Source organism: Triturus cristatus, chromosome 4_1, assembly GCF_964204655.1.
Source record: "Triturus cristatus chromosome 4_1, aTriCri1.1, whole genome shotgun sequence".
Classification (NCBI taxonomy): domain Eukaryota; kingdom Metazoa; phylum Chordata; class Amphibia; order Caudata; family Salamandridae; genus Triturus; species Triturus cristatus.
The window spans coordinates 953502821-953530313 of record NC_140585.1 but is presented as its reverse complement, the minus strand read 5'-3'; the positions used below and the strand labels follow the sequence as shown (position 1 = coordinate 953530313).

At 44.4% G+C, this 27493-nt stretch overlaps 1 protein-coding gene across 1 annotated transcript in view; it reads left to right on the top strand.

Annotated features, from left to right (window-relative positions):
• The window catches only part of CFAP54 (cilia and flagella associated protein 54), a 2172274-nt gene that overhangs the window by 2105061 nt on the left and 39720 nt on the right, over nucleotides 1-27493 (top strand). Inside the window, exons 69-70 of the mRNA XM_085653834.1 lie at nucleotides 3045-3161; nucleotides 7900-8019. Of these exons, the coding sequence (XP_085509960.1) occupies nucleotides 3045-3161; nucleotides 7900-8019 (237 nt within the window). The remainder of the gene's footprint in view (nucleotides 1-3044; nucleotides 3162-7899; nucleotides 8020-27493) is intronic.

The window sequence follows — 27493 nt, the reverse complement described above, 5'->3', positions numbered from 1 at the left end:
GCAGTTGTGGGGTGCGGCGCAGTCACCCGGGCTAGGGAAGTGGAGAGAAGACCTAGATTGGTGCATGTGGAGGGAGAAGTCTGTGTTTGTTACCAGGGGCTGCCCCGGAAAGTGGAGTAAGGTATGGGGAGCTTGGAACCACTATAGAGGTGATATATGTCCCCCACCGAGCAGGCAGATTGTTGACGAGGCTCATGTATCCCCCTGACCGCTTGGGAAATCTGCTTGTAACATGTATTGAAATGTGTACTATGTGGCCGTTTGTACTTGATTTCGCCTGCCACTGAACATCTGTTGTAAGACTGTCGAATTGGTTTAATAAAAAGAATTTTTAAAAAAAATCCAACGTCCCAGAAAATCATCAAGATTACCTTATTCAGAGTACTGGAATAACTTTAAAAAATGCGGTGGGAATAATAGTCTGTGCAATTGATTGTGACCCTCTTGAAATTTTAAAATTCTGCCTGGATGGTTTGCTTAAAGGTTTAACTCCATCTACTCTGCCTGCACAATAGGTAGCAAGAAAAGGGTTTTGGAAGTCATGGGGTGATTCCTCAAGAATAATTCCTTTAGCAACTAGATTAGTCCGCGGTTTTCAAACAGAGGAGAACAGTGGTTCCTAGATTTTGTGCTAATATTCAAAGGGCTTTACCAAGTGTCAGATCCATCAAATCCTGCTACTATCCCTTTTAACTCTGGATGTAAAACGTGCACTATTATTATACACGGAAATATCTAAAGCTTCCGGGTTTCTAATGCATTGTTCACCTCCTATGTGGTTGCAAATAAAGGTAAAAGTGACAGTTGCCTAATTGAGTAAATAGGTCAGCCAGGCAATAACTCAGGCATATGTTTCTGCGTCATAAAAATTCCAAGGAAGATCAACAAGGGCGGTCTCTACATCAAGGGTTGACGCCTCAGGAGTGTTCATAGAGGAAATATGTAGGTCAGCCACTTGGTCTATGCCTTATACTTTTATTTCTCATTATAAATTAGATTTGGGTTTGACTGATCATTTTAGTTCTGGTACAATGAAAGTAGCAATGAAGTAGTTGTTCAAATTAGTTATCTCTAGTAAACTACTATGCTTGAAACTAATGGCACCGTTAGTGCCTTACTATTTAACCAAGTTTTTATCCTCACACAGTCTGTACTAACAAGAGAAGGATGGACCAGGAGGAAATGATTCCATTACTTACTAGTAATCTTCATTACCCTGAGCTCAAATCCTCCTCGCCCCAGTACTCAACCCACCCTCCCTTCCTTCCGTTGTAACACCTCTAATGCGAGTTTGCTTGCTTTTTACAGAATTGCCTTGGAAGGAAGGAGGTGTTTATATTGTTGCATATAACAATGGTAGAAAGACTATCAGACAGTTTGTAACTTTGTACAGTCTTGTAAAAAGACTGTCTCAGGAGGGTGAACATTCCTTACACAGGCAGGACTAGGGCGAGGAGAATTTAAACTCACAGTAATGATTATTCGTAAATAATGGCATCCTTTTCCTAATAGTAAACTGAGAGAGAATTAAATGACTGGTAATATACATCTTTCTTGCCTGAAAGGTTGTTTTAACTTTAATAGATCACCACACCTCATTAAATGTACCTCATTAATAATATAATTACAACAAAAAGGTTAATTCATTGCCTTGGCCCTGCACTACTCAAACTCCTTTGTGACTAGTAACCTTTTTGGTTTGATCAATCAAAATTAATTCCTAAAAAAAGGGACGAATCAATTTACCAATCTAAATACCTATATAGGTCCACCTTACATAATACTCATAATTCTCACTCCACATTCATAATTGTATTTATTAGCTCTTATTTACCAAAAAGATTAAAACAATCAATTTAGTTGATATAAAAAGTATCATTATCCAACTCAAATGCCTTTCCAGTCTCTGATCGTATGTCTAACAATTCACGATTTTTATTTTTTTATTTTTTAGAACTTTTACATAGTGGGAACTAGACCTGAAGGTATCCGAGTGTTTTACACGATCACCAGTTGCGATACAGAGGGACCCAATAATTTTTGTTAGGCACGGGGAGATTTGGGGAGATTAAGTGATTTGCCCAGAATCACAGGATGTTGAGAGTCCCTGCCGAGATTCGAACCGGGTTCCCCATCTCCGAGGTCGGCTGCTCTAGCCGTTAGGTCATATTCTCTCCCCGAACGTTATTGCCAGGTGGAACTTGGATGACCACTTCTTAGCCAATGTAGAGTAACAGAAATCCAGAGATAATAACTGGACATGCCCTTTTCTTTAATAATATTTGTGAAAGCCCTCATCTTACAAATTGTATGTTTTGCATTATTTTGCATACAGATTTACCTCCTTACCACCTTATTACCGGTGATACTGGATACTATTCTTTCAAAGTCTTGAAAAAGTCCAGGGGCCAAAACATGCGTGCATTGCTTTATGGAAAATGCCTGTTTTTGTCAACCATGTAAAAAAACAGAAAACAAATAAATGACAATGTAAGCATTAACAATTCCTGTGTTATCGTGCGCATTTGACTCTGCTAACCTTGGGCTTTCGTAAGGATCCGTTTTTGTATGAGTCTGAACATATCTTTGATTATTGCTGTTTTTTCCAATTATTGGTTTTTTGGACACCTTGTGGCATCAAAGCGTCACTATGGTATGACATCCATACTTCACACTTTAACTCTTTATATCTTAGTAATGTGTAAATTCGTCATTTGATGTGCTGGTACTCTTGCTTTGTTTTCCCATATCTAAGGAAACATCCCTTTTGTCAACATTGTGATGGTCCTGTGCTTTGTTCAAGTAGTGCTCTGCCTAAATACAGATCTCATGACATACCGACTGGTCTCATGAAGGCACCTTTTTCGCCACTCATGATTACATTGCTGGACCACTGACTCACAGGTTTATGAAGCTGATTCAGTGTATACCCTAACAAAGTGTGGGACTATAGATTGATTATGGCTTCTTCATCTGTATTCCCTCTTTCCAAACTGTTCAACGTGTGAATTCCAAAAGGTGCTAAACTTTTCCTTTTTTGGCAGGTACCAGATGAACCCTCATTGATGCAAAATGGGTCAGTTCTCTTTGAAACAAAGTCGTCGCTCAACTCTGCTCTTCTAGATGCTCCTTCTGCTTCTCAGCCTGTAATCCACACAGAGGTACATGTAATTTATAAAAGGCACTGCTGAAATGACTCCCAAGAAACCCCATGACCACCAGTGATCTCCTGATGTCTGAACTCTCGGATTTGTGCAAACTTTTCAACTCCCCCTCCCCTATTTCTGATTTCATATCCCATACTGTACTACATATGCTCAATGACAATTCAGCCATTTCTATAGCCTTTTGCAAAGCAGTGTACTTGGAATATTTATGCAAGCGTTAATGGTGGCCTCACTCCCTTGGCAGAAATGACGGAGCCACATATTGCATCCTACCTGACAATACGGTCTGATTCCTAGCAGGCGCCCCTCCATGAGTATGGTCCTCCAGCAAAGGACGTGGAGCCACAAAGCCAACTCCTGATACCCAGCCTTTCGATGAGGAGCTGAGGTCTTAGGTGGAGAGCTGGCAGGCGGAGCTTTAGTTGTAATGCCCCAGACTGACAGAAGCTCAAAACAGAGGCTTGTGTCAGTATGCCAGCTCGGATGCGGACTGGAAGTAGCTGTCAAGGTAACTGCGCCACTGTGCAGGAAGTAGAAAAGCTGGAGGTCAAAGAAGAGCGACAATATTCCACGGAGTGCTGACAATCTTCTGCAGCAAACATAACTCCTCCAATCCTAACAGGAATCAGGACAATGGTTCTTCTTGCCTCATAAATTCCAGGCACCTCCAACTAACGAGCTTGGCATTGCAGAATGCCTGTACAACAGCAACAGAATCAGCGCTGAGCGAGGCAGAGGAACGTGACTGACGGTAGGCAAGATAATGCATAGTGGTGGATGTGAGAAGTTGGCCTGGTATAGGATATCCACTAATTAAAGTGGGCACCTTGCACCAGTCCAAACGACCCTTATGATGTATGAGGTCAAAGGTAACCTTTTGAAAGCTATCCTAGTGGTAGCTGTGGAGAGCAGCCTTCAGGCTTAATCTTGAAGGAATGTAAAGCAGCTTTTTTTTACCAGAATATCACCTTTAGTATTAATCAAATGAAAGGAGAACCACACAGTAGTTATAAAAATATGTATTTATATATTTACCACTCCCTAGTATCCTCTACACGAGGATACAACACAAAGCACACAATACTTTAGCAAAGAAACAGTTGTAAGTAGCACAATACACTGTGGGCTCCAGGGGGAGACCAAACCATATTCTAAAATAGTGGTAAAAAAATCACAACTGGAGTTGAGACAGTATCTAGAACACGTAGAATGGCTGGGACCCCAAGGAACCACCCAAGGTGAGTAAACAGGGACCGCACGGAGGATGGGTGCAGTATGTTAACACGACCGCGGGCTCCGTACAATTCTATGGGGAAGTCACAGTTACAATTTTAAAGTTTAAGGACCCCTCTCTGGGGACTTTGAGGAAACCCTTCGAAACTTAGGAGGTTGGAGAACCACCTCACTCGTGGATACCGGAGTACCTGAGTTACCTATTCCAGAGGAGCCGGGTGCATAGGTCTGGAGTGGTGTCGGTAACCGCCATCGTTTTCAATGGAGGACCTCAAAGCTGCTGCCGTGAAGGAAGAAAGTGTCCGTAGGAATCCAAGGGTGAATGCGTGATAGAAGGAACCTGAAAGCAAAGGGGTCACTTCAGGGTGGCCAGGGGCTCGGTAGATAAATGCCCACCAATGTCGGGTGCTTCAGGTGCGAAGAAGGGATGCTTGACTCCGCAGCCACGAGGTCCAGGAAATGTCGAGGATGACCAGGATCTGGATGCAACCAGTCCCACGAAGGATGTAGAGTGCTGAGGAGTCAGTGTCCGGCTGGAGCAGCAACAAGCCTTGGCAACAGCAACCCATGCAGGAAGGTCAAGCAGGTTAAGGTGTGGACCAGCAAGGTCCAGGGGACTCACCAAACAATGGGGAGTCAAGGCACATCTGGAGCCACCAGGGAAGCTCAACAGAATTCAAGATGACCCTCAAGAGGACCCACAGGTCAAATGACCAGGAGTCGTGAGGGGACCTTGAGCAAGATCACGAAGTACCAGCTCACGGAGCACTCAGTGTGAGGAGGCCAGAGTACTTTGATGGAAATACTGCTCAGGGTAAGGACTACACAAGGTCTAATGCACAAGCTCAGGAATTGCCAACAAGCATATGCACTTGCAAAAGTATGCGATGCACAGGGGTTCAGGTTATGCGGTCCCCATGAGGGAAACTGGCCTCAAACCCAGTGAGAGGGAAGCTCAACCTCAAGGAACTGCGGAACCCACCTCCTGTGTTGCTGGAGCCTTCAGAGTCCACAGGAGCTCAGGATCAGCAGATGGGTCAGTTACGTTACAGTGCCTGCAAATGTAGGGGAGTGACTCCTTCACCCCAAGGGAGATTCTTCAGATGTCCTTAATGCTCCACAGATCCTGCATGGAGCCTGTATGGTGCAAGGGCACAGACAATGCTTTGGACGGAGAGGGAGACAAAGTCAGGCCCAGTTGAAGTCCAGCAAAGTCCAGAGTGTCCAGACGGACGAAGGTCAGTGGTTTCTTGTTTCAGAATCTTGTCCATATCAACTCTAAGGTCCTACAGCCAGGTAAGCCCTTATGTACCCACATGACAGGGTTGGACAGGTTTAGGGGACCCTCCTAGGGGAGGATCAGGACAGAGGAGAGGTTGCTCCAATGTCCTTTCTCCAGTTCCATGCCAGAGCAGGAGCCAACGGTTCCCAGAACTGGTTTGATCTGGACTATGCACAGGGACACAAAGTGTGCCCCAGATGCAGACTTTCAGGGACTTTGGAAGTGCACCCACCCAGCCCCAATACACTAAATCCTGTCTGGGAGATGGTCACACCTCCCTGTGACAGGATGCCTATTCTGCTGCTTTCCTCTGCTGGAGCTTGGCTCAGCAGCAGGAGGGCAGAAATGTGTCTCTGGTCAGCAGCATCCATTTTGTGCTGTCTGGGTCGAGAAGGCTGGCACAGGAAAGACCAGTGACCCCATGAAGCTTGCTTCAGAAGGGTGGAATCATACCTCCCACACTGGTAACTGGCGTGGAGGTATGATTCCAAGGTGTTTGATAACAAACACAACAAGTTTTGTTTCAGCAATTTCCGAGATAGCATTTACCGCGAGGTTATAATGCACCTCTACCTATAGTCTGGCTGAGTCACAGACAACCCAGGAGAATGGTCTCTGAAAGCTGCAGAGGGGCTCTGCTCATGCACACATAAAACCCAGCACCCTGCCTTTAGGATTGTTAAACCCTGCTATAGGGGTGACTTATACGTTTTAAGTGTAGTGACCTATAGATATAGTGATCCTATATCTAAAGAAAGTGGTGCAAGCACCAGCTTACACAGGCTACAATGGCAGACCTGTAGTTGCATTTTGCATGTCCTCGCATGGGTGGCATAATACATGCTTCAGCCCATAGGAGGCCTCTGGGGTACCTCTGCCCTGGTACATGTGTACCATATACTAGGGACTTATAACGGTAACCCAGTTTCCAATCTGGAGTGTACCAAAGTACATGGCATAACATTTTAGGGAGAAAGCAGATAGACTGGGGTCCTGATTAGCAGGATCCGTTAGACTAGCAAAACAGTGTAACAGGCAAAAAGTTGGGATAACCATAAGAAGCAGATCCTACTTTCCTACAGTGGAGATTTGCAGGTGTCCCCTACACAGAAGATCTCATAATCAGTCGCCAAAATATTGAAAGTAATTAAGCAAGGAAGCTCCTTCTGGTATTAAAGTTTATTGAAACTAACACATCTCCAGCTTGCCATAAGACACTCCCCCTGGCACTGCGGTTAGCTCTTCACATAAAATTCCATCACAAACTCCCTGTCAACATTCTACATTCTATCAAGATGAACCAGAAGGTAGAAGCAGAAGGATGTGCAGGGATGAGGAGGCAGGGAAAGACAGGAAGGAGCGGTAAAAGCCTAGGCTTCGACAGTAGGGCAACAAATGTTTTGAACAGATTATTTTAGTGGAATCATAATAGGGTCAATATGATGCATTGCCAGTTTATGTTTTTTCTGAACTGAGTTTTAATCCAAGGGATCTCGTTTCCATTGCAAACAACAGTAAATATCAATGTTTCTTTTTGACCTTTACCTTGGAGGGTTTCATATTTGACTGCCTTTATAGCATAGCCAATGACCTTTCCTGAATTAAGTTGCTGAAAACAGCTTTCTAAATATGAGTTACGTTTGCTCCTAGAGGAAGCAAAATCCAGGCATCATGCCCATAAAGGCCATATAAGAAAGAAGACATTAGTTTACCGAGTCGTTGGGTTACATGTATATGTTGTTTGACAATAGACCATGAGTAACAACACTTTAATTGGGACTCTGCCGATAGGTACCATATTGTGTGGATCTACATAGTGTGGGGATCCAAAAAAGAGGAAGAGATCCTTCACCCCAAGGGCTGTTTTCGGTGCTGCTCATGTCCGCTGCAAATGAACAATTCTTATTTAGGCATTCATTTTTCTGACCTTTTCTTGGTTGGCTGACATGGTTTCGTCTGTGCTGCATGGATGTTGTTGTTTTTTCATTTTTGGTTCTTGAACACAACTTTGTGTTTTTTGCAATTATCTCATTCAATTCCTTTTTTTTCTTTTTTTTTTAGTCACCATGTTCTTCACTTTCAGATCAGACTAAGGTTGCCTTATTTTTCTGCACTCCCTGTTGTTTCATGATGGTCTTGGAATGCTACTTTGCTGTCCGTGCTTAACGTTGGAACATGTGGGGATACAAATTCTCTATAATTTTCCTGTATTTTCAGGTGCCAGATGATACCTTGATGGTCCACGATGGGTCCTCTGACTTCAGAGCAGTCTCTTCCCTCAGCTCTGCTCTCACAGATACTCCTACTGCTTCTGAGCAAATAAAGAGTCAGTACGAGGTGAGTTAAATAGAAATGTCTTGTGACAAAAACATGTGTAATTTTTTTTATTTGTTTAGGTTAAGTGGGCAATTACGTGTTCGAAATAGCTCTCCTAAAATCCTTTGATCGCTTGTGGGCTTGCAAGTGTCTTGCAATTGCGCAAGCTACTGGAAGCCTCTGACTCTGTGAGGTCTTTTCAGACCTTGCAATGGTGATTTAGATTCCCCACTCTGCTAGTCGCACCCAGCATGTGCTCCACCTCTGCTCTACCTATCGTCAGTGCACTGTACTGAGAGCATGGGTCCATCCACTATTTGCAAGCATGCCTAACTTGGCGACAGTTACCAAACACGTACAGCTTTCCATTTCAACCACAGAGCAGAAGTGGTAAGCAATTTCAAGTCACTTCCTAGAGAACAAAGAAATACATGATACTGACATATAAATATTAGTCCATCGAGTGTCATGAGATTTATTTTCTTTTACCTTCAATCTTGTGTGGGATCAGCTGAGAGATAAATGTATGGTGTTACCACATATGCCTTTACATGCATGTAATACCATGTGTTAATCTTTTTGGCGTGTCATTCCATTGTGGACCTTTACCATGCACTTTTCTTTCTTTCTCTCTCTCTCTCTCTCTCTCTCTTTCACTCACTCACTCCCTCTCACTCGGTCCGCAGACGCATTTTATTACTGTTCCACCTACACCTTTGGGCCATTACGACCTTGATCACGGTGACATGTCTGTTTACAATTACCGTGTTGAATACTTCTCCTTTTATGTATCCCAGAGTGGGAATTCTGGTACTGGTAGTCGCTCGGATACTAAATATATCTTTGTAGTTGGTAACAAACACAGTCCATTTTGATTTATACTTGCTGTGTAAACATTCCAATTATATCTGTTTACAAGTTACCAATGTCTTTGATTTGGGCAGTTCATAATTAATTGTAACATTTAACCAGACCTTGGTTTCCGCGAAGCTCACAAACCCTTGTCCATTAGCAGGGTCGCATCGGTATGGGAGATATATTTGCCATGGATATGTCTCATCATCTGCCGTGAGGATGTCCCTGGCTTCTCTTCCGTCTCAGAGAAAACTCCACAGCACTCTTCGCAGTTGTTGGTCATCCGAGCTGATTTCTTCTTCAAATGTTGAGTACATATGCGGGTAACTGGTGTCCCCGGTTTTCTATCTGTCACGGACTTCTGCTGTTCCATCACGTCTCCTCATGCCGGTCGCTGTAGCTAGATAAGTTCCACATCGCAAAGCGGTCAAGGCGGTGTGCTCTTACTGCTGGTGCCAGCATTTGGGACGTGACCAACGCCCCCAAATAGTTGCAAACCGGCCATTACAGCTTTTATCATGGTGACAGAGTCTGCTTACAATTACCATGTTGATTACTTTCCCTTTTATATATCCCTGAGTGGGAATTCTGGTACTTGTAGTCGCTCTGACACTAAATATATCTTTGTTGTTGGTAACAAACACAGTCCATATTGATTTATACTTGCTGTGTAAACATTCCAATTTTATCTGTTTACAAGTTACCAATGTCTTTGATTTGGGTATATATATATATATATATTCACTGAAAAAACCATAGGTTTCACACACGTTATAGTTAGGAATTAGCATTTAAAAAACCTTGCAAATTCACTGAAAAAAACATAGGTTTCACACATGTTATAGTTAGCAGGACATTTCACTCGTGAAAAACCAATGAAATTCCCCTGTTATAGTTAGTGCAGGCAACTATAACTCACGCGACCGCAATCCTCTGCTGATGACGTCAGATATTACATCACTGTATTTAGACACTTATTTACCCATGTCTTCTTCCATTAATCTTTAGCTATACATATATTACAAATATTTATTTTTCAGAAAGACACATATGTCATCAGTGATGTAATATCTGACGTCATCAGCAGAGGATTGCGGTCGCGTGAGTTATAGTTGCCTGCACTAACTATAACGGGGGAATTTCATTGGTTTTTCACGAGTGAAATGTCCTGCTAACTATAAAATGTGTGAAACCTATGGTTTTTTCAGTGAATTTGCAAGGTTTTTTAAATGCTAATTCCTAACTATAACGTGTGTGAAACCTATGGTTTTTTCAGTGAATTTCCAAGGTTTTTTAAATGCAATTTTTTTTTTTTTTTGAGATTTTTGTTAAAAAATAATATCCAACCTATGTATAAAATAATATATGTACTATATCCTGCATTATGGAATGGTTATTTTTTTAAAAATTAATGTTTACATATAGTTGTACATCACAGTTATTATCTTCTACAACCCTTGAAACTTTAAAAAAAAATTTTAATGGATTTTTTGCCGTGCGCGTACGGTAAGCTGACGCTACGCGCTCCGTACGTCATAAGTACGGTGCGCTTACGTGATATGTACGCGACGTACGTGTGCATGCGTACGTGACGTACCTACGCATCCGTGACGTACGTACGCATGCGTACTTCTTCGGCAACGCGTACATGCATTCGCGTTGCGCGGATCCAACGTCGCGGTTACGCGGGTGCGTGTAATGCGCATGCGTGAGTGCGTCCTACGTACGTGCTCCGTAAGCGCATGTTTACGTCACGTTTGCGCATGCGTACTTGTTTACGAGCGCGTAGCGTAAGCTTACGGAGCGCGCACGGTAGGTCATGTGATCCAGAAAGAACACTTTTCATTGGTTTAAACTACTTTCAGTTCCAGAAACTTCCAACACCACACCCATTCCCCTCATTACTGCTTGAGATCCCCTAGGAGAAGGAGCTGAATTGACATTGAGATACAATGGCAGAGCAGCAGTCCTCTTCTGAGAGTGAGCCTAGCAGCACCATCATCAGACAGAGAAGGAGGAAACAAAAGAATTCTTTTGTGTGGGAGTATTTTACTTTTCCAGAGGGGCAGAAAAAGGTGAATGCTCCATTGGTCACTTGCACACTTTGTAACCGTGTTTTATCTAGAGGAAATCCAAGGAAGAAGTATTCCTTTGGAAATCACTCTATGATGAGACACATTAGGGATAAACATCCCAGGACCTTTGCTCGACATACTGAAGAAAACTCTTCAGTAAATCACCGGAGCCCAACCTCAGAAGCTCAGCCGAGTACATCATCGGCAGCTCAGCTGAGCCCTTCCTCTGAGGTGGGAGAATCACCTTCTTCAGCTCCTCTGGACATTAACCCTCGATTTCGGAGGATTTCAATGAGGTGTACAACGTGTTGTGGTCTTATTGTTTTTGGGGAGACCAGTGTTTCCCTTATTAACAATAAGATAGACCAGCACGTTTGTAGACGTTCATAATATTCCCATTCTTTCTTTCCTCTATCCCTGTATTAACACAACAGCTCTTTTAAGAGCCAACCTTACCTCACAATTTTTTTAATTTTTTAATTTTTTTTTAATCTCTCCTTTTTGAAAAAAAATTTTTGCGTAGTCGCGGAATCGTTACGCGAAGTTCGCGGAATTTTTCCGCTTACGCCGTGCGCGTACGCTACGCGCATTCCGCGATTTTTCGAAAAAGAACTACAATGAATTTTTGCCCTTGGGGGTCCTTCTGGGACCCCCTGACAAAGGCTAGGGGGCCAGGAACTGTCCACCCTGCCCCCTTTTCACGTTCTCCACCTTTGTTTTTCACCCCCTCAGAGTGCGAGAGACAAAATGGCGGCCGACACTTCCTGGTTTCGACCGATTCGAATGTTTACTAAGATCTAACAACCAATCAGAATCGCGCTCGCGCACGGCGGCGTGCGCGTACGGTAAGCTTACGGTACGCGCTCGGAGCGCGCCTATAGATATATATATTGATTTAAATGCTATTTTCTCAGGAAATACTGAACTGATTTACATGAGACCTTCAAAAGGCACATCCCTGACCTGAGGGCTACCTCTCTGCCAAATTTCAAGTAATTCTGTTCAGCCGTTCGGGCTGTAGCTCGGACTAAAGGTCCTATGGAAAAATGCATGGGGAAAACGCATTTTGGGACCCCCCCTTTTTCTCTGCCCCCGCTTGACGAATCCCCCCGAGACTTTCAGGGAAGGAGCGGAGCGGAGCACCCCACCTATTTTGAGAATTGCGCGAGGATTCGTCAATCGGCGCCAAAGTTATTCCAAATAGAATGTTGCGGATTTCCTATGGAAACACGGTCCTAACTATAACTATCTACTGGCGACCGCCAGTAGATAATATATATATATATACACACACACGACAATGCAAAAGACAAGATGAGACAATTGGAAAAACTAATGAAACTAATGTTATGCAAATGGCCGCCGCCGAGTAGGAGCCTCCCGAGGAACTCCTGGTTTTGGGATTACCTTTTTGGTTGATATCCCTACTTAAACCAACTCCCCGGCCCCCATCCACATACATCCCAACCGGACTGCACACCCTCCTTTGACCCATGCTAAAAATAAGACGGTGGAATGCCTACTTACCGGATTTCTGTGGACTACAGCTCTGCTCAACGCTAGCGCCTCCTGGATCTCAGGCCTCCTCCGAAGGGACAGATCTGCTGCGGAATGCCCCAATCGCTTCCACGGTGAGCCCGGGTCGACTGAGACGACTCCCCTCCCCCCCCCCCCCGGCCACAGCTGAGGGTTTGCTCTCATTTCCACGTTGTCCCTTGGCCTTGGGTACTGACGCCCCGTTTCCTCCACTTGCTCCCTGTGCTCTTGACGCTGGTGCCCCCGTTTCCTCTGCTGTGCTTTGCTGTGCGTGAACCGTCGGGAGCAGGGGATCCCATTATCCAAGGCCGCCATCCTGACGAGGCTCCCCGGAGGAGCCATCTTGATCTGTGAAAGGCCTGTGCTCCCTTCACGGACAGGCCGACCCGGGGCTAGGCGGAGGGTCGACTTAGCATTTCTGGTCCTGGTGCCTGCAACTGATGCACCCTTCCCGAGCGGGCACGAGACAGGCTTGCGCTCCCATCACGTACAGGCCAGCACGGGGCTAGACGGAGGGTCGACTCCGCAGCTCTGGTCCCGGTGCCTGCAACTGGCGCACCCCTCCAGAGTGGGCATGCATGATGCCTGGACATCCGCGTTTCTGATCTTGGTGCCCGCAACCGGCACACCCTTTCTGAGCGGGCCTGCCTGAGGCCTGGCGGCAATCAGCACGCAGGCCCGCTGGCTAGTTCGCTGGCTTGATCCTCGCTGTTGGATTTCGGCGCCTGCTGGTAATGCTCCAGTTCCTGTCGATGGACGCCCCGCATGCACGCACGTTTAACCATGACATCCTCATCTTGGTGAGTCAGCGGCCTCAGTTGCTAACTTCGCTGGATGAGTCTGGCGGCCTGGATCACTTTGCCTTGGGCTCCTTGGATGTCTTCTGTTAGACCTGTCAGCCCTTTGGGTGGTCCCTCCTCATCATTATTTATTTTGTCCCACTTTTGCCTCAAACCCTGTTGGTATTTTTCCTTTTTGGGAACCACCAGATTTTTTAGTGTTGCTGCAGATTCAGGGAGCCATTTTATCTACCCCTGGAACTTCTGTCTGAGGGCCTGGAGCACAAAATGGTGGCCACCTGTGACATCACCAGCACCCACTGAAACCTACTATCACCTTCCAGAACATTCCAGAACCCTGTGACAGTTGGAGGCGGTTTAGAATGTTCGGAAGCTAAGACAGAGAGTTGGCAGTTGGAGCTGGCAGTTGGCACCTGACTGGTGAAGAGAGAGCAGCAGAAACCGGAAGGAGGAAGGAGTGAGGCAGCAGGGGTGGAAACTTGTGCCTGGAGTGGGGTCCATAAACCCACCCTTGATACTAGTCCCTACTGACTGAGCCCAGCCTGGAGCCCTGTGTGGGAAGAAGCAAGAAAAACCATCTTAAGGACCTGGACAGCAGGAACAGGCCTTAGAATCCAAGAACAGCAAGATCCTGACCTGGATACTGGTTTCCCTGGAGTCCGACGTCGAGTAGCCTGGAGACCCGGAGCCCGAGGTGGAGAAGCGGCGCTGACTGGAGAAGCAGACGTCGTACCCGGAGCTGCCAGAGGTCGAGAGAGGGCGCCGACGGAGGTCGTAGAGAGTACCAGAGGTCGAGGAGGAAGTCACCCGAGGTCGAGTGAGCGGCGTCGACGGGGGAGTGAAGTCCGCCCTCCGGAGTCGCCGGAGACCGAGGTGAAGCGTGCCGGAGGTCGGGAGTGGAGATCGCACTCCGGAGTCGCCGGAACCTGAGGAGAGGAGCACCGGAGGTCGGGAGTGAGGTCGCATTCCGGAGTCGCCGGAACCTGAGGAGAGGAGCACCGGAGGTCGGGAGTGAGGTCGCACTCCGGAGTCGCCGGAACCTGAGGAGAGGAGCACCGGAGGTCGGGAGTGAGGATCGCACTCTGGAGCCGCCGGAAATCGACATCGAGCCAAGGCCGGCCGACGTCATCGAACCTGAGGTCGCCATCGGACCGGAGCCGCCCGAAGTCGACATCAAGCCAAGATTGCCCGACGTCATCGAATCGGAGGTCGAGATCGAGCCGAGGCCACCGACATCGATCCGGAACCGCCTACTGGCGTCGTCAAGAACTGACATTGTGCCGAGGCCGCCGACATCGAACCGGAACCGCCTCACGGCGTCGACACGACTCCAGCGGCGTCGGAGCTTCAGAAAAAGGGCAGTAAGTGGAATAGAGGGCGCCTAAGGCCCTGTGGAATCCTAAGAAGACTACTCTAGGGGTTAGAGAGGTGCTGGAACCAGCTTGACTGTGCCAGGGGTAAGCTGAGACTAATTCAGAGGGGTTGTGTAGAGTGAGAGAGCCAGGTCTCTAGTATCCCCCCCTTGATCTACCTCAGTTTAGGCCTCAGCCTTGACCAAGCCAGGGAATAGACACCCTCAAGCCATCCACATAACTACAAGCTGTGCCTGGGCCAAATCAGCCCATAGAAATCTAAATGTGAACTGATTCTATAAGTGTCACTGTCAGCTTTTAATTATTTATTGAGAGCACTGTATTTATTGTATTTAACCTATTTATTGCTCCACTGTATTTATTGTTCCACAGTATTTATTGTCGCACAATATTTATTGGTTTGCAGTATTTATTGCCTCAGAATATTTAATTGCCTGTATGTTTTGCACTTATATTTATGCCTTAATTATTTATGATCACCCCTATTTATTGAATCATTAAGCCAGTATTTATTTGACCTGCACTATTTAAAAAGCCTTGTATATTGTGATTGTGTTATTATTTATCTAATCAGCAACTAAGAGAAAAAGAAGATAAAGAGAAATATTTTCATGATTTTTACGGTGTAGAGTCGTTTTTGGAACGGATGCACGCATGGTTATTGTATGGGTATGTCGTATGCTTAGCACGGTGCCTGATTCCTGACCACTCGAGCCAAGCTACCACTGTATGTCCTGGAAAGACCCCGTTACCACCAACCCTTTCCGGTGTGGGAGTGGAGTATTTCCAACATTAATTGGTGGCAGCGGTGGGATAGAGCTGTGCCTACGTATACTCAACAATAACTGTGGGTAGTCCACTGGCTAGTTCGCTGGCTTGATCCTCGCTGTTGGATCTCGGCGCCTGCTGGTAATGCTCCAGTTCTTGTCGATGGACGCCCCGCATGCACGCACGTTTAACCATGACATCCTCATCTTGGTGAGTCAGCGGCCTCAGTTGCTAACTTCGCTGGATGAGTCTGGCGGCCTGGATCACTTTGCCTTGGGCTCCTTGGATGTCTTCTATTCCGACTGAACTCCGTGGAGGAGGTCCGCCTTGCCATATTAACTGCAGCAGCCACCCCTCAGTGACTTTCTGAAGGTCGTTACTTAACTTGTGGGGATGCTAAAAATGGTTGGTGGAAATGTAGACTGAGCGCCATTTTAACCCGATCGGTTAAGAATCTTGTCTCCATCTTGTCTTCCTTCCCTACCTGATCCTGGTGCTTAAGGGGAAAGAGAAAAAGGACTCTTGTCACCCCTCGGCCACGGTGGCCATCTTGAAAGAAGTCAGCCTTGATTGGGATTCAACTGTTGAAATCGTACTCTCTGATCATCTTCCTTAATATGTTTATTCTTAGTCCAAGTCTTGCTATTCTTTCCCCTCAATAGGTACTCACCCCTCCCTCTTCCATGTTTCCTATCTAGAAATAGCCCTTTACTAGGATGATCGGCTTCCCTTTATTGCTCAACTTGTAAAACTGACTGGATACTACTTATACAATAAGAGGTCTTCTGCCAAACCTACATTTGCTAACTATAACAATATGCCCTCATTGTTGTTAACTCACTCTGCTTTGTTATTTAATGTTTTATTCGTTCATGCTGTTTCGAAATTTTTCAAGAATGATGCTAATTGTTATTTATCTTTACTCTTTATGCACTCTTAATGGTCTACCTCACGCTATCTTTTATTTGGTTTTAACTTTTAATAATATTTATCCTTGCTTTATGTACACTCGTTATGGTCTACCTCACCTTTATCTTTTTGTTTAATTTCATAATTCTACATTTATTTCTTTTTCTGATTGCTACATAGCCTACCATTGAAAAAAGACGCTCAACTGCTCTCTTACTCTCATGTCCCTATCCCCATCAGTTTCGTTCTCCCCACTCTTTCTCTTTACTTCACTTGACTATTCTACATCCCGCTGGTTCTACCTTCCACTCTCCCCTTCTCCTACCTTCTCCCCTTCTTACCTCACACACAAACCTCCTCCTTTCACGGTCCCCACTATCTCTTGGGGATACCACCTCCCACTGACGTTCCACAACCCCCCTCCCTCCTTTTTCCCCATCCCCACTGTGATCCACCCCTACCCCTTCCTAGCTTATCTTCCCTTCACCACTTGAACACCATAGTGGACTCATCATGCCTCCCCTCATCCATACCTCCATGACACTTGAATCACCCATCATTAGACATGGCCATAACTCTTGGTCCATCCTTTATCCCTCTAACCTTTCCAAAAATGGCAAGAAAAACTTTAAACACAAACTTCTTATGCACCACCAAGAAACCTTATTTGTTGACAACTACCTTAGCCTTACCTCCATCATAAAAACTAACTACATCTTCTACTCTAAACGCCTCCCTAAATGGAAAAATATCTTTCTCCTCCACCTTCCCGTCGCAATTCCTGCAAAATCCCTTATGGTCTTAAACTTTCCACCTCTCCTTCCCCCACATTCACTGGTGAAATCGACATCTCTGTTTTTAAATCAGTAAACATCCTTATTCAAGCCCCTGAAAACCACCTCAACATTTTTGATCGCCACTTCAGCTCCTTATCCCAATACCTACTACCTACACTTACCCTTGACCTCTCAGGCTCACAAATGCACGATGCCTTTTTGTCCCACCTCACCCCTACCCCAACCCTCTCGGTCCCTGACTCACTTATCTTCAATGAGACCCCCGACTCTCAGATGTATTTCCCCTCGGTCGCATTAGCATCCCCCCCTCCTCCTAAATCTCTTACTACTTCCTCAGCCTCCCATTCCCCCCTCCTCTGGCACCCCCGCCCCCTGATCCCTCCATGACTCCACGATTAACTTCAATCTCCCTCTCTCCTAATAACCCTACTGTAATGACTTCCACAACCCTAATCCCACCTCCTCTCTCTACACCACCCCCTGATCTCTCATCAGCTCCACTAATAACTACAATCACCTCTCCTAGTAGTCATCACCCACACAATCTAACTAACAGCCACCTACACTCCTCCCATGCTCCCTCTCCCTCTCAGGACACCGAACTGACCCCTGAGAATGCCATCCCACACCCCACAACTCCACCTCTACCCTACAACCTTAACAACCCTATCTCTCCCCCGCCCAGCTTCCCGCCCTATCCACATCTTAGACCGTCTTTCCCACCCAATTTGGACCATTCTTCTCTCCTCCCTGATCTCCTAACCCTCCTCCCTTTCTCTCTTCTTACCCAATCACTCCTAAATATAGAACTTCACCTCTCTACCCTCGTATTAGAACTCTCTTCTCTCAGAAAGGACTTCAACTCCCTCCCAACAAGGAACCCCTCCAATCACTCCTATCCCTCGGACTCCATACAAACCTACCCCGCACTCCCTAACCTAGGGAACTTTACCCCTAATGACAATTCTCCACCTTTACCGCCTTGTAGAAATTGTTCTCTTAGTTCAACCCTCTCCCCTAGCCATCTTCCGTCCCCTGACCTCCCTGACCTTAACAAAGCCTACCCCTCCAACTCCCCGAATATGAACTTCTCGCCACCTCTCGCATCTATCCCGGTGATCCTGGGAATGAGAAGGACCCCGTCCTCCCCAATCTCACCTAGACCCCCTCAACAACTCACCACTATCCACTCCTGTTCCTCCACCATAATTAACGACCCTAAACCCCTCAACTGCATGCTGGTTAACTGCCGATCGGCATCCTGTCACGCTATAGAAATCGCTGAAACCATCCTCAGCGAAAGCATTGACATCGCATTCCTTACGGAAACCTGGCTCAATGCCCACTCCTCTTCTACCCTTGACATGCTCTCTCCCCCTGGTTACTCCATCATCAGAAAAGACAGGCCTGACAAAATTGGAGGGGGCCTCGCTATAAGCTATAAAGAAGAACTTCAACTCCTACCCATCCAGCACCCTGATTTTTCTACTTTTGAATACCTTGGTGCTGAAATTACTGCTCTTGGCTCCCCCCCATTCAACTACATAAGATCTACCATCCCCCTGGTGACCCTCTTCCCTTTGTTGAGGAACTGTTTGATCCCCTTATTCAATCTTCGATCTCCAAACCTAGAAACCTCTTCCTTGGAGATTTTAACCTCCACTGGAATAAAAATGATGACCCCTCGATTAAACTCATCAAAGACTTACTTGATATTAGTGACATGAAACAACTCTGCAATTCTCCAACCCATTCCAAAGGTGCCACTCTTGACGCTTTTATCACTAGCAAGGAACTAGCCTCTCTCTCCCACATTATCCCCATTGACTGGTCCGACCACCACCTCATCCTCTTCTCGATCAACTGCTCTGTGCCCCCCCCCCCTTTCACTAATTCCATCAAACAAAAGAAGACAACAGCCTTCCCCCTCCAATCTTGTCTTCCTCAGAGCCGCAAGGGCCAACTACAAAAAACACATCTTTAATGAAAAAGCACCCTTCTTCCGCTCTTAACTTTTACAGGGCAGGAAATCGACCTAGGGAACTATTTAACATAGTTAAAAACCAATCTGCCTCAGCCCCACCCAAACTACTGGCTACGGTCGAAAGATGTGAAGAAATTGCTAGCTTCTTATCAGATAAAATCACTAAGATCGATCAATCTTTCATCTTAACCCCCTCCCACATAGCCATCCTTCCATCATTAACTTTCCCACTTTATCTCCATCCACCCCTACGCCTCCACCTGATTCTGCCCACCTCCCTCTAGCTGCCTCCACCTCTGATGCCTTCTACCCCACCCCTCAACTAAAAAACAAAGCTTCTTGGAATAATTTTTGTCCAGTTTCAGAATGGGATGTCCCCATCATCATCTCCAAACTCAAACCATCCTCCCATACCAAAGATCCCCTCCCAGCCTATCTTGTACAAGACCTGAAACACATCATCGCCCCTTACTGGACCACTATCATCAACTCCTCCTTTGCCTCTGGTGATGTCCCTGCGTTCCTCCAACTAGGCCAAATCACCCCCATCATCAAAAAAGCTACACTCGACCCTAATGACTTAAATAATCTACGCCCGATTTCTAACCTACCTTTCTTATCTAAGGCCCTGTAAAAATGCCCCCTACACCAATTGGACAAACACATTGACACATTCAACCTCTTGGACCCTTTACAATCAGGCTTTCGTAAGGGTTGTAGCACTGAAACAGCCATGCTTAACATTATTGATGACATCCACCGCTCCCTAGGCAAAGGTGAATCCTCCCTTCTCATTCTTCTTGACCTCTCTGCTGCTTTTGATACTGTTAACCATGCAGCCTTACTTAATATACTCAAAGACCACTTTGGCTTTGATGGTGCTGTTCTCAAATGGTTTACCTCCTTCTTCCAACATAGAACCCAACAAATTAAAGTCAGCGATTGCCTTTCCAAACCTCTGCATGGAACCCCTCACCCTCATTCTTAAACAAGCGAAAATCAGTTACCACCTCTATGCTGATGACACCCATCTTTACTATAGTATCAAATCTCATGCTGATGTCCTACATCTGAACGATGCCCTGACTAAGATTCAATTGTGGTTCCATTGCAACCACCTGAAACTAAACCCTAAAAAACCAGAAATCATTCTATTCTCTGCTAAAAATAATTTGCTCCCCATTCAACTCTGGATTTCTGACATCAAAGCCCTTAACTGCTCTCTCTCCATTTCTAACTCTGTCAAATCCCTCGGCATCAGCGTCGACCAGAGCCTCAGTCTTACTCCCCACATAAAACATTCGGCCAAAGGTGCTCTCTTCGCACTACACCATCTAAAAATAATTAAACCCTTTATCCCTGCTGAAGACTTTAAATCAGTGGTGCAATCATTGGTCCTGTCTAGAATCGACTACAGTAATGCCACTCTCGCAGGAACCCCTAAAGCTCACCTTGCCCCCATCAAATCCGTTCTTAACCTTGCTGTAAGGTTTATTACTGACTGTAAGAGTTTTGAACACATCTCCCCGTCCTCACATACCTTAATTGGCTTCCTGTTGAAGGCAGATCCACCTACAAAACTCCTTGCATCACACACAAAGCCCTCCATCAAAATACCCCATCTTACCTCTCTAACAAACTCCACATAGCTGGCTGTACTAGAACACTGAGGAGCACTAACGCTCTTTTTCTTGTCCCTACTTTACTAAAAAAGAACTCAACACAATCTCGCTCGTTCTCTGGTAACGCACCCTCCGTCTGCAATGCACTCTCTAAAGAACTACGTTGCAACTCCTCCTACACGTGCTTCAAAAAAGACCTCAAGCAAATACTGGGGTCCTTAATATATCGTTACTGGCTACGACTTACTACCCCTTCCTGGCCTGCTTACCTTCACCTCTATGTATTCTCACCTTTCCCCCCAACCCCTCCTATTCTTTCACTTGGGCCACCCCGCTCTATTTTTCAGGATAATACTCATCTTCCTTCTCCTGCTTTCACCTTCCCCTCACCCTCCACAGTTGCCCTCACTCTCTCACCCTCCCCCCTCCTCACCCACTAATTTAACCTTTTCTTCTTCCTGTCCCACTATCTTTGATCTGCTGTTCAACTTAGATGCTCCTAGCTAATTCGTCTCTATTTATAAGAACACTGTCTCTATTCTTCTAATTGTCTCTAGACCTGAATGTACTAATGACATATTGTAATTCTGTTTTGCCAAAGCCTGTATTACCTAAGCCTATAAGCGCTCTGATACGCTTGGGTCCAGCCAGCGCTATATAAAACCTTTAAAATAAATAAATAAATGAAATAAAATAATGCAGTCAGAACAAGGAAAGTGGTGGGAATTCAGATCCCTGCAAAGATACCTGGATGTAGGGCGGATCCCAAGGGGGCTAAGAATTTTATTTGCTCCGAGTTATGAAAATCCAAACCCAGCCATGATGAGAGAGTGGGCGGAGTGCAACTTAGAATTATCAGAAAAACTGGTGCCGATTCCTGTAAAATTTGCTGAACTAGATCGAGCCAGTCTACAAGATCGGTTTGACAAACTAAATGAAGAGATTAGCAAAATGGGACAGAGTGATGAAATTACCAAACTACGTGAGGAAATGACCACCAAAGATGAGGACAAAATAAAAGAGCGTAAAGCATTCAGATTTCATAGGGACAAAGTGGACTATGAAAGTGGACGAATTTTTCCATTCTCGAGAAAATACGATGCGTTAAAGATATCCAAATCCAAATTTGGAAAAAAAAAAAAAATCGGTTGCATCTTCGAGCAGAGAATGCTATAGCAACACCTCCGATTCAGATTTAAGCTCGGCATTAGAGAACGAGTCAGAATTGAAAACACGCCAGGCGAACATAGGACAAACGTAACAGAAATTAACTCTAGCAGAAGAGCTAGATTGTTTGTGCCTAGATCAGCGTCAGACTCAGCGCCCGAGGTTACAAAGGAGCAATCATGAAAGAGGAGAAATCACAAACGCAGGCAGAGGAGAAAAGCGGTTAGAAAATGCAACCGCCAACAAGAAACGCAGAAGAGGGAGATGGAACTGCAAGTGAGTGAAGACTCAGAAACCGCTCGAACGGTTATCAACCTGGCCAATATAAACTTGAACAAAGCAGAGGAACAACTACTTGCTTTAGGCCTCTCATACTGCCCCGAATCCAATTTCAATTATGCGAATACGAGAATAGACATTTACCTCTATGTACGAAAATTAAAATTAGGATAATGTCATGCCTTGCAACCGCAACACACCAGAACAGAAAAAGAAAGCCAGCCGACACTATGTTCCTCCCCAGGCAATCTGACAAATTCGGACTTACCCTTGATAGAAACTTTAAGAGAACTACAGGATGAAAACGACTATTCTAACAGTCAAGCGATGAAACAGAGATAGTAAATAGTGATAAAAGAATCACACCGTTCAAATTGAAATCAACTTTCAATTTCATTGCACCCAGAGATGCAATTGATATTTTTAATGAACAAGTGATAGCAGAGTTCAATAACCTAAATCATAAAGTGCACAATGCAAATCAAAAAATAAATAAAAGGAATCTACAATACAATCACCTGATGACGAAATTGAGAAAAAACAATCAAAGTGTCATAAGAAATTCGGACAAGAGAGGAAACATAGTGATATGGGCCAAAGAGGATTATATGCAAGAAGCTCTATCCCAACTTAATGACATAACTTGTTATAAGAAAAGCAACGTGCTGGCACTGCGAGCAGTTTATAATTAATTTTACATGGAGTTACTGGCCTGGAAAAGTGCGAGACTGATCAACACAGAGGAATATAAATATATTAAGAAAGAGAACCCCACACTCCCCAGCATATACTTCATACCTAAAATTCACATGAATCCAGAAAGAGCACTGGGAAGACCCATTATTTCGGCACAGAGCAGTCTTTAAGAGAATGCCTCACAATATCTTGACTTCCATCTACAAGAACATGTACAGTAGTTACCATCCAACATAAAAGATACTGGTGATTTTATTCTAAAACTAAAGGACTTTATTTGGCAAAACAACTATCTGTTAATGACACGATGTAAAATCACTGTACACCAATATAAACCACAAAGATGGTTTACGAGCATTGGAATTCTATTTGGGGAGAAACTCGATCCATGTGTCCCAACACAGTACAATGCTAGTAAAAATGGTTCATTTCTGTCTGAACAACAATATTTTTATGTTTGAAAAAACTTATTACCAAAAAATGCGTGGTGTTGCCATGGGTGCCAGCTTCTCCCCCAGCTATGCGTGTTTACACATGGGCTGGTGGGAGGAGCTGGTCCTAGGCAACACCCACAAATCATATATGGAAGACAATGTAAAACTGTGGCTGCATTTTATTGATGACTTATTCATTTTTTGGGATAGGACACACGCAAGTACTACAGAATTTGTCTCAGCCATCAATATCAATAAATTAAATTTAGATTTTACAGCGGTAATCAGTAAAAAAGTGGTGCATTTTCTAGATGTGGATATATATATATAGAGAATGAGAAGTTAGAAATCAATATATACCGCAAAGAAACTGAGGCAATTCAGTGCTACACTCATAAAGTTTACATCCAAGACATCTAATAGAAAGCATTCCGTACGGAGAATTGCTCAGATTAAAAAGAATCTGTAACACTCTAAAGGACTTACATATAGCACAAGCCAGCAAAAAAAGATTTATGGACCGTGAGTACTCTAAAAAAACAGTAGATGCTGCTATTGCAAAGACCACAAGTCTAAACAGATCCAACTTTTTGGCACCCAAACAGACTCGTCAGAGAGAAACAACTATGGAACTGAGATAAATTTTGGAATATAACAAACAAGACAAAGCATTAAAGAACATCATGAGACACAATTGGCCAATAGTCTTAAGTGACCCTATTATTGGTGCATCACTACCACATAACCCGTCCATCACTTATAGATGAGCCCCTTCCATGAGCAATTGTTTGGTTAAAAGTAGCCCTGAAATAAAAGAACAGCACACTTGGCTATCGCAACACAATGGTTTTGTTAAATGTAAGAGTTGCAAAGCCTGCCAATACGGAATCAATAAGACAACATATACTATGCCGTTTGGTAAAAAGGAATGCAAGATTACCAAACCGTTGCATTGCAAAACAGATCATGTAATATATGTGCTAGAGTGTTCCTGCAATTTATAATATGTGGGCAGCACCAAATCGCAGGCCCATAAAAGGATACTACAGCACATACGAGCCATAGTGAATCAGGATCCTACTTACCCAGTAGCCCGCCACTTTAAGGAGACACATAGAAATAGTCTGGAACATCTCAAATACTATGTAATAGACGCAGGGGCAGTAAATAGAAGGGGCGGCGACAGAGAGGGAACCCTCAGGAAGTTAGAAACAAGATACCTTTTAGAGCTAGATTGTAAATTTCCTGGGGGTCTTAATACATCAGAGGACCTGTTCACCTGTCTGTAATAGTTTTCTGCAATATTTTCCCTTTGCAAACTGGACATATCGCATTGTTTTAACTTTGGGTCATCTACGGGGTCGCTTTTATAACAACTTTATATGTATGTGTTTTTATACTTGTGTGTTTTAAGACCATATACTTATATTTATTTATTCTCACCGTATTTATACAAGAATTAATCAAAAAGAGACCCTATATTAACGGATTTGTTGGCTGCCATATCTACCTGAACCATAGAAACAGTGTTTTTTAAAAAAGATTAGCACTTGAGCACTTTTATTAGTAAGACGGGTCAAAAGAACACTCGTTTAAGGTGTCTGCACTACCCAATTTCCACGTACACATTGTTCTGTTCATTGCAACATAGACAGGAATAATAATGACAGCTCAGTTATAACAACACATTAGTGGTATTTACATACATGCTACCATTAGACGGATGGAGTTGAGGAAATTCAAATGCATTATGCAGAAATCTATGAAATGTATACTTTCCAACAAACCCATACCAGTTATTTATTGTATTTATTATGATATTTATATCCCAAAAACACAGTGTAAATACTAGCCATTGTAGTTATCCAATTTCAATCTCCATTTTAACTTTGAATGTTGGAAACTAACGAGTCTGTTGCTATATACCACAGAACCAACTCAGTATGTTTTCACTGTCCATGCCAATTCACTTCAGTTGCTACGCACGTGTCACTTTAAAAAGGGAAATAACAGGGCAGCGTTTGTCATGTGATCAAGGTCCAGACGGACCGAAACACGTTATGGCCGATCAATAAAGAATCTATTTTCAGCACACAGATTCAGTGGTCTGCGTCTGCTTTCAGCAATGTATTGGAGTGGAGGAGAGCATAATATCGTGATATATATATTCCACAGTCGAGTGCACCTTCAAGCAAAAGGTAAACTTTGTGGAGACATGTTAAATCCGGCTGCCTTGTCGGAGAGGGTTGCACCTTTTAAATGAAAACTGGAGGCTTGGAAATTTTCTTTGAGCCTAATTACGGGACTGTGGAAACTTGTAATTTAACCAGACATTGGTTTTATTTGGAGGCCCACTGGAGGGCAGTGTAAAATATTATCAAGCATGCCTGCGCAGTCCCCACTGAAGGGGAAGAATTGTGCTGTTTTAACTACGTGTCCCAGAAAGCATGAAGACCGGACTTTTTGGAAAAATGCCCAGTGGGGGGTTTAAAAAGGAACACATGTTGTTTGCAGCGTTTCTGCCCAGACTTCAAAATACCTGTGATCAAGAGGCTTGTGGCCTTGTAACGCGTAAGGGAAAATAAATGATGTCTGAATACCATCTGCATTTTGGTGTAATTATTCCACTGTCGAGTGCACCTTCAAGCAAAAGGTAAACTTCGTGGATATATATATATATATATATATATATATGGAATCCACAATCCTGAGCTACCCCAGTCACGGGCGCAAGAAACAGGTACGGACCACAATCGAGGAGAACAAGTTTTTCCTTTATTTTTTGCAGATAAAAGCGTAGCTATTCAAAGCAAGTGCCCAGCCTGACGCGTTTCGACTGCCCCACGGCAGCCTTGATCACATCAATATATATATATATTCCAGTTTTCCCATGGGTATCTCCATCCCCAAAATTGCGACGTGTGCTCGGGTGTGAGGACCCGATGTATGCAAAAACCTCCAAACTCTGCTGATGCATGTGCACTCCAGGTAAATATATTACAGCTTCTTTTTAGGTCAAGCTAGAGCACGCATGCGCTGCTGCAAGACCTGCTGTCATTTCACTCCAATGTCTCTCTTCTTTGCTGCCTCCTAACTCGTTCTCTTTGCTGATATGTCACTTTCATTCCAGGCTGGGGCCCACTGGTAAAGTACAGTTTCCTTGCGCTATCGTTCTTTAGCTAGTATGTGGAAGAAATCATTTTTTTTTTTACTTTAGCAGCCGCTTGTCACTGCTTGTTTTAATAGCAATCAGGCACTATGCTGTAATGGGGACCCACACTTTCGTAGTTCCATTTTAAGCACTGGTTGCAGCCACCAGACACACTGCCGTGAACTCCACTACATACAGTAGACAGTAGCAGACAGACGGACAAGACAACAAGCATAGACAGCTGTGTATCAGCCAGGACTTGATGCTGTTCCTCTGAAGCCCAGAATCTCTTGCCAGGTTGCGACCCGTATGTTCCGATTTAAAACTCCTATGCCTGACCCTTTTAGCATGTTAAATGCATACTTGTGTTATTTTATCCACTTTCTGTTATTTAAATAGAGATAATCTGATTCTGTGTGACGTAATTTAGTAGGACATTAGCAGAGAGCTAGGGGTGGGTGGAATTTGCAAAATTAACTTTCGCAAACTATCGCGAAAATGCTGAAAATCTCCGCAAACACGCCGAAAATATCGCAAAGACGCGGAAGTTTTTTTCCCACCTGTTTGCGGTATTTTTTGCGTGATCGCGGCTCGCAAACTTACCCATGCGGTTGCTCACGGGCATGGCCATCTTGTTTTCACTTGTCCCGCCCTCTCACGATGCTTACTTCCTGTTCCGGGTCGCGCAATGAATGTTTGCGCCCATTCGCGGTAGATATTTCCTGTTTGCGACCGCTTTTACTTTATCGCGTTGCTTTTTGCTTGCTCGGGGAGAAAATATTGAGCTAACTTGCGCACGTGGTCGCAATGGGCGCGGCCATCTTGTTTTTCACTCTATTGCATGGTTCTGGGGCCTGATTTTGAATCCTCCCTACATCTTTTCAATCCTTTGTTTAAAGCCACTTTTTTTTGATCTTGATGATTTATTATTTCTCTAACTATTTTCCTGCCTCTATATTTTTTGTCTACTTTTTTTCGTTTTTTAGCTACTTTTTCTCTCTTTCTATTGCCTGCTATTTATGACCTTTACTTCTTTAATTTTATTACCT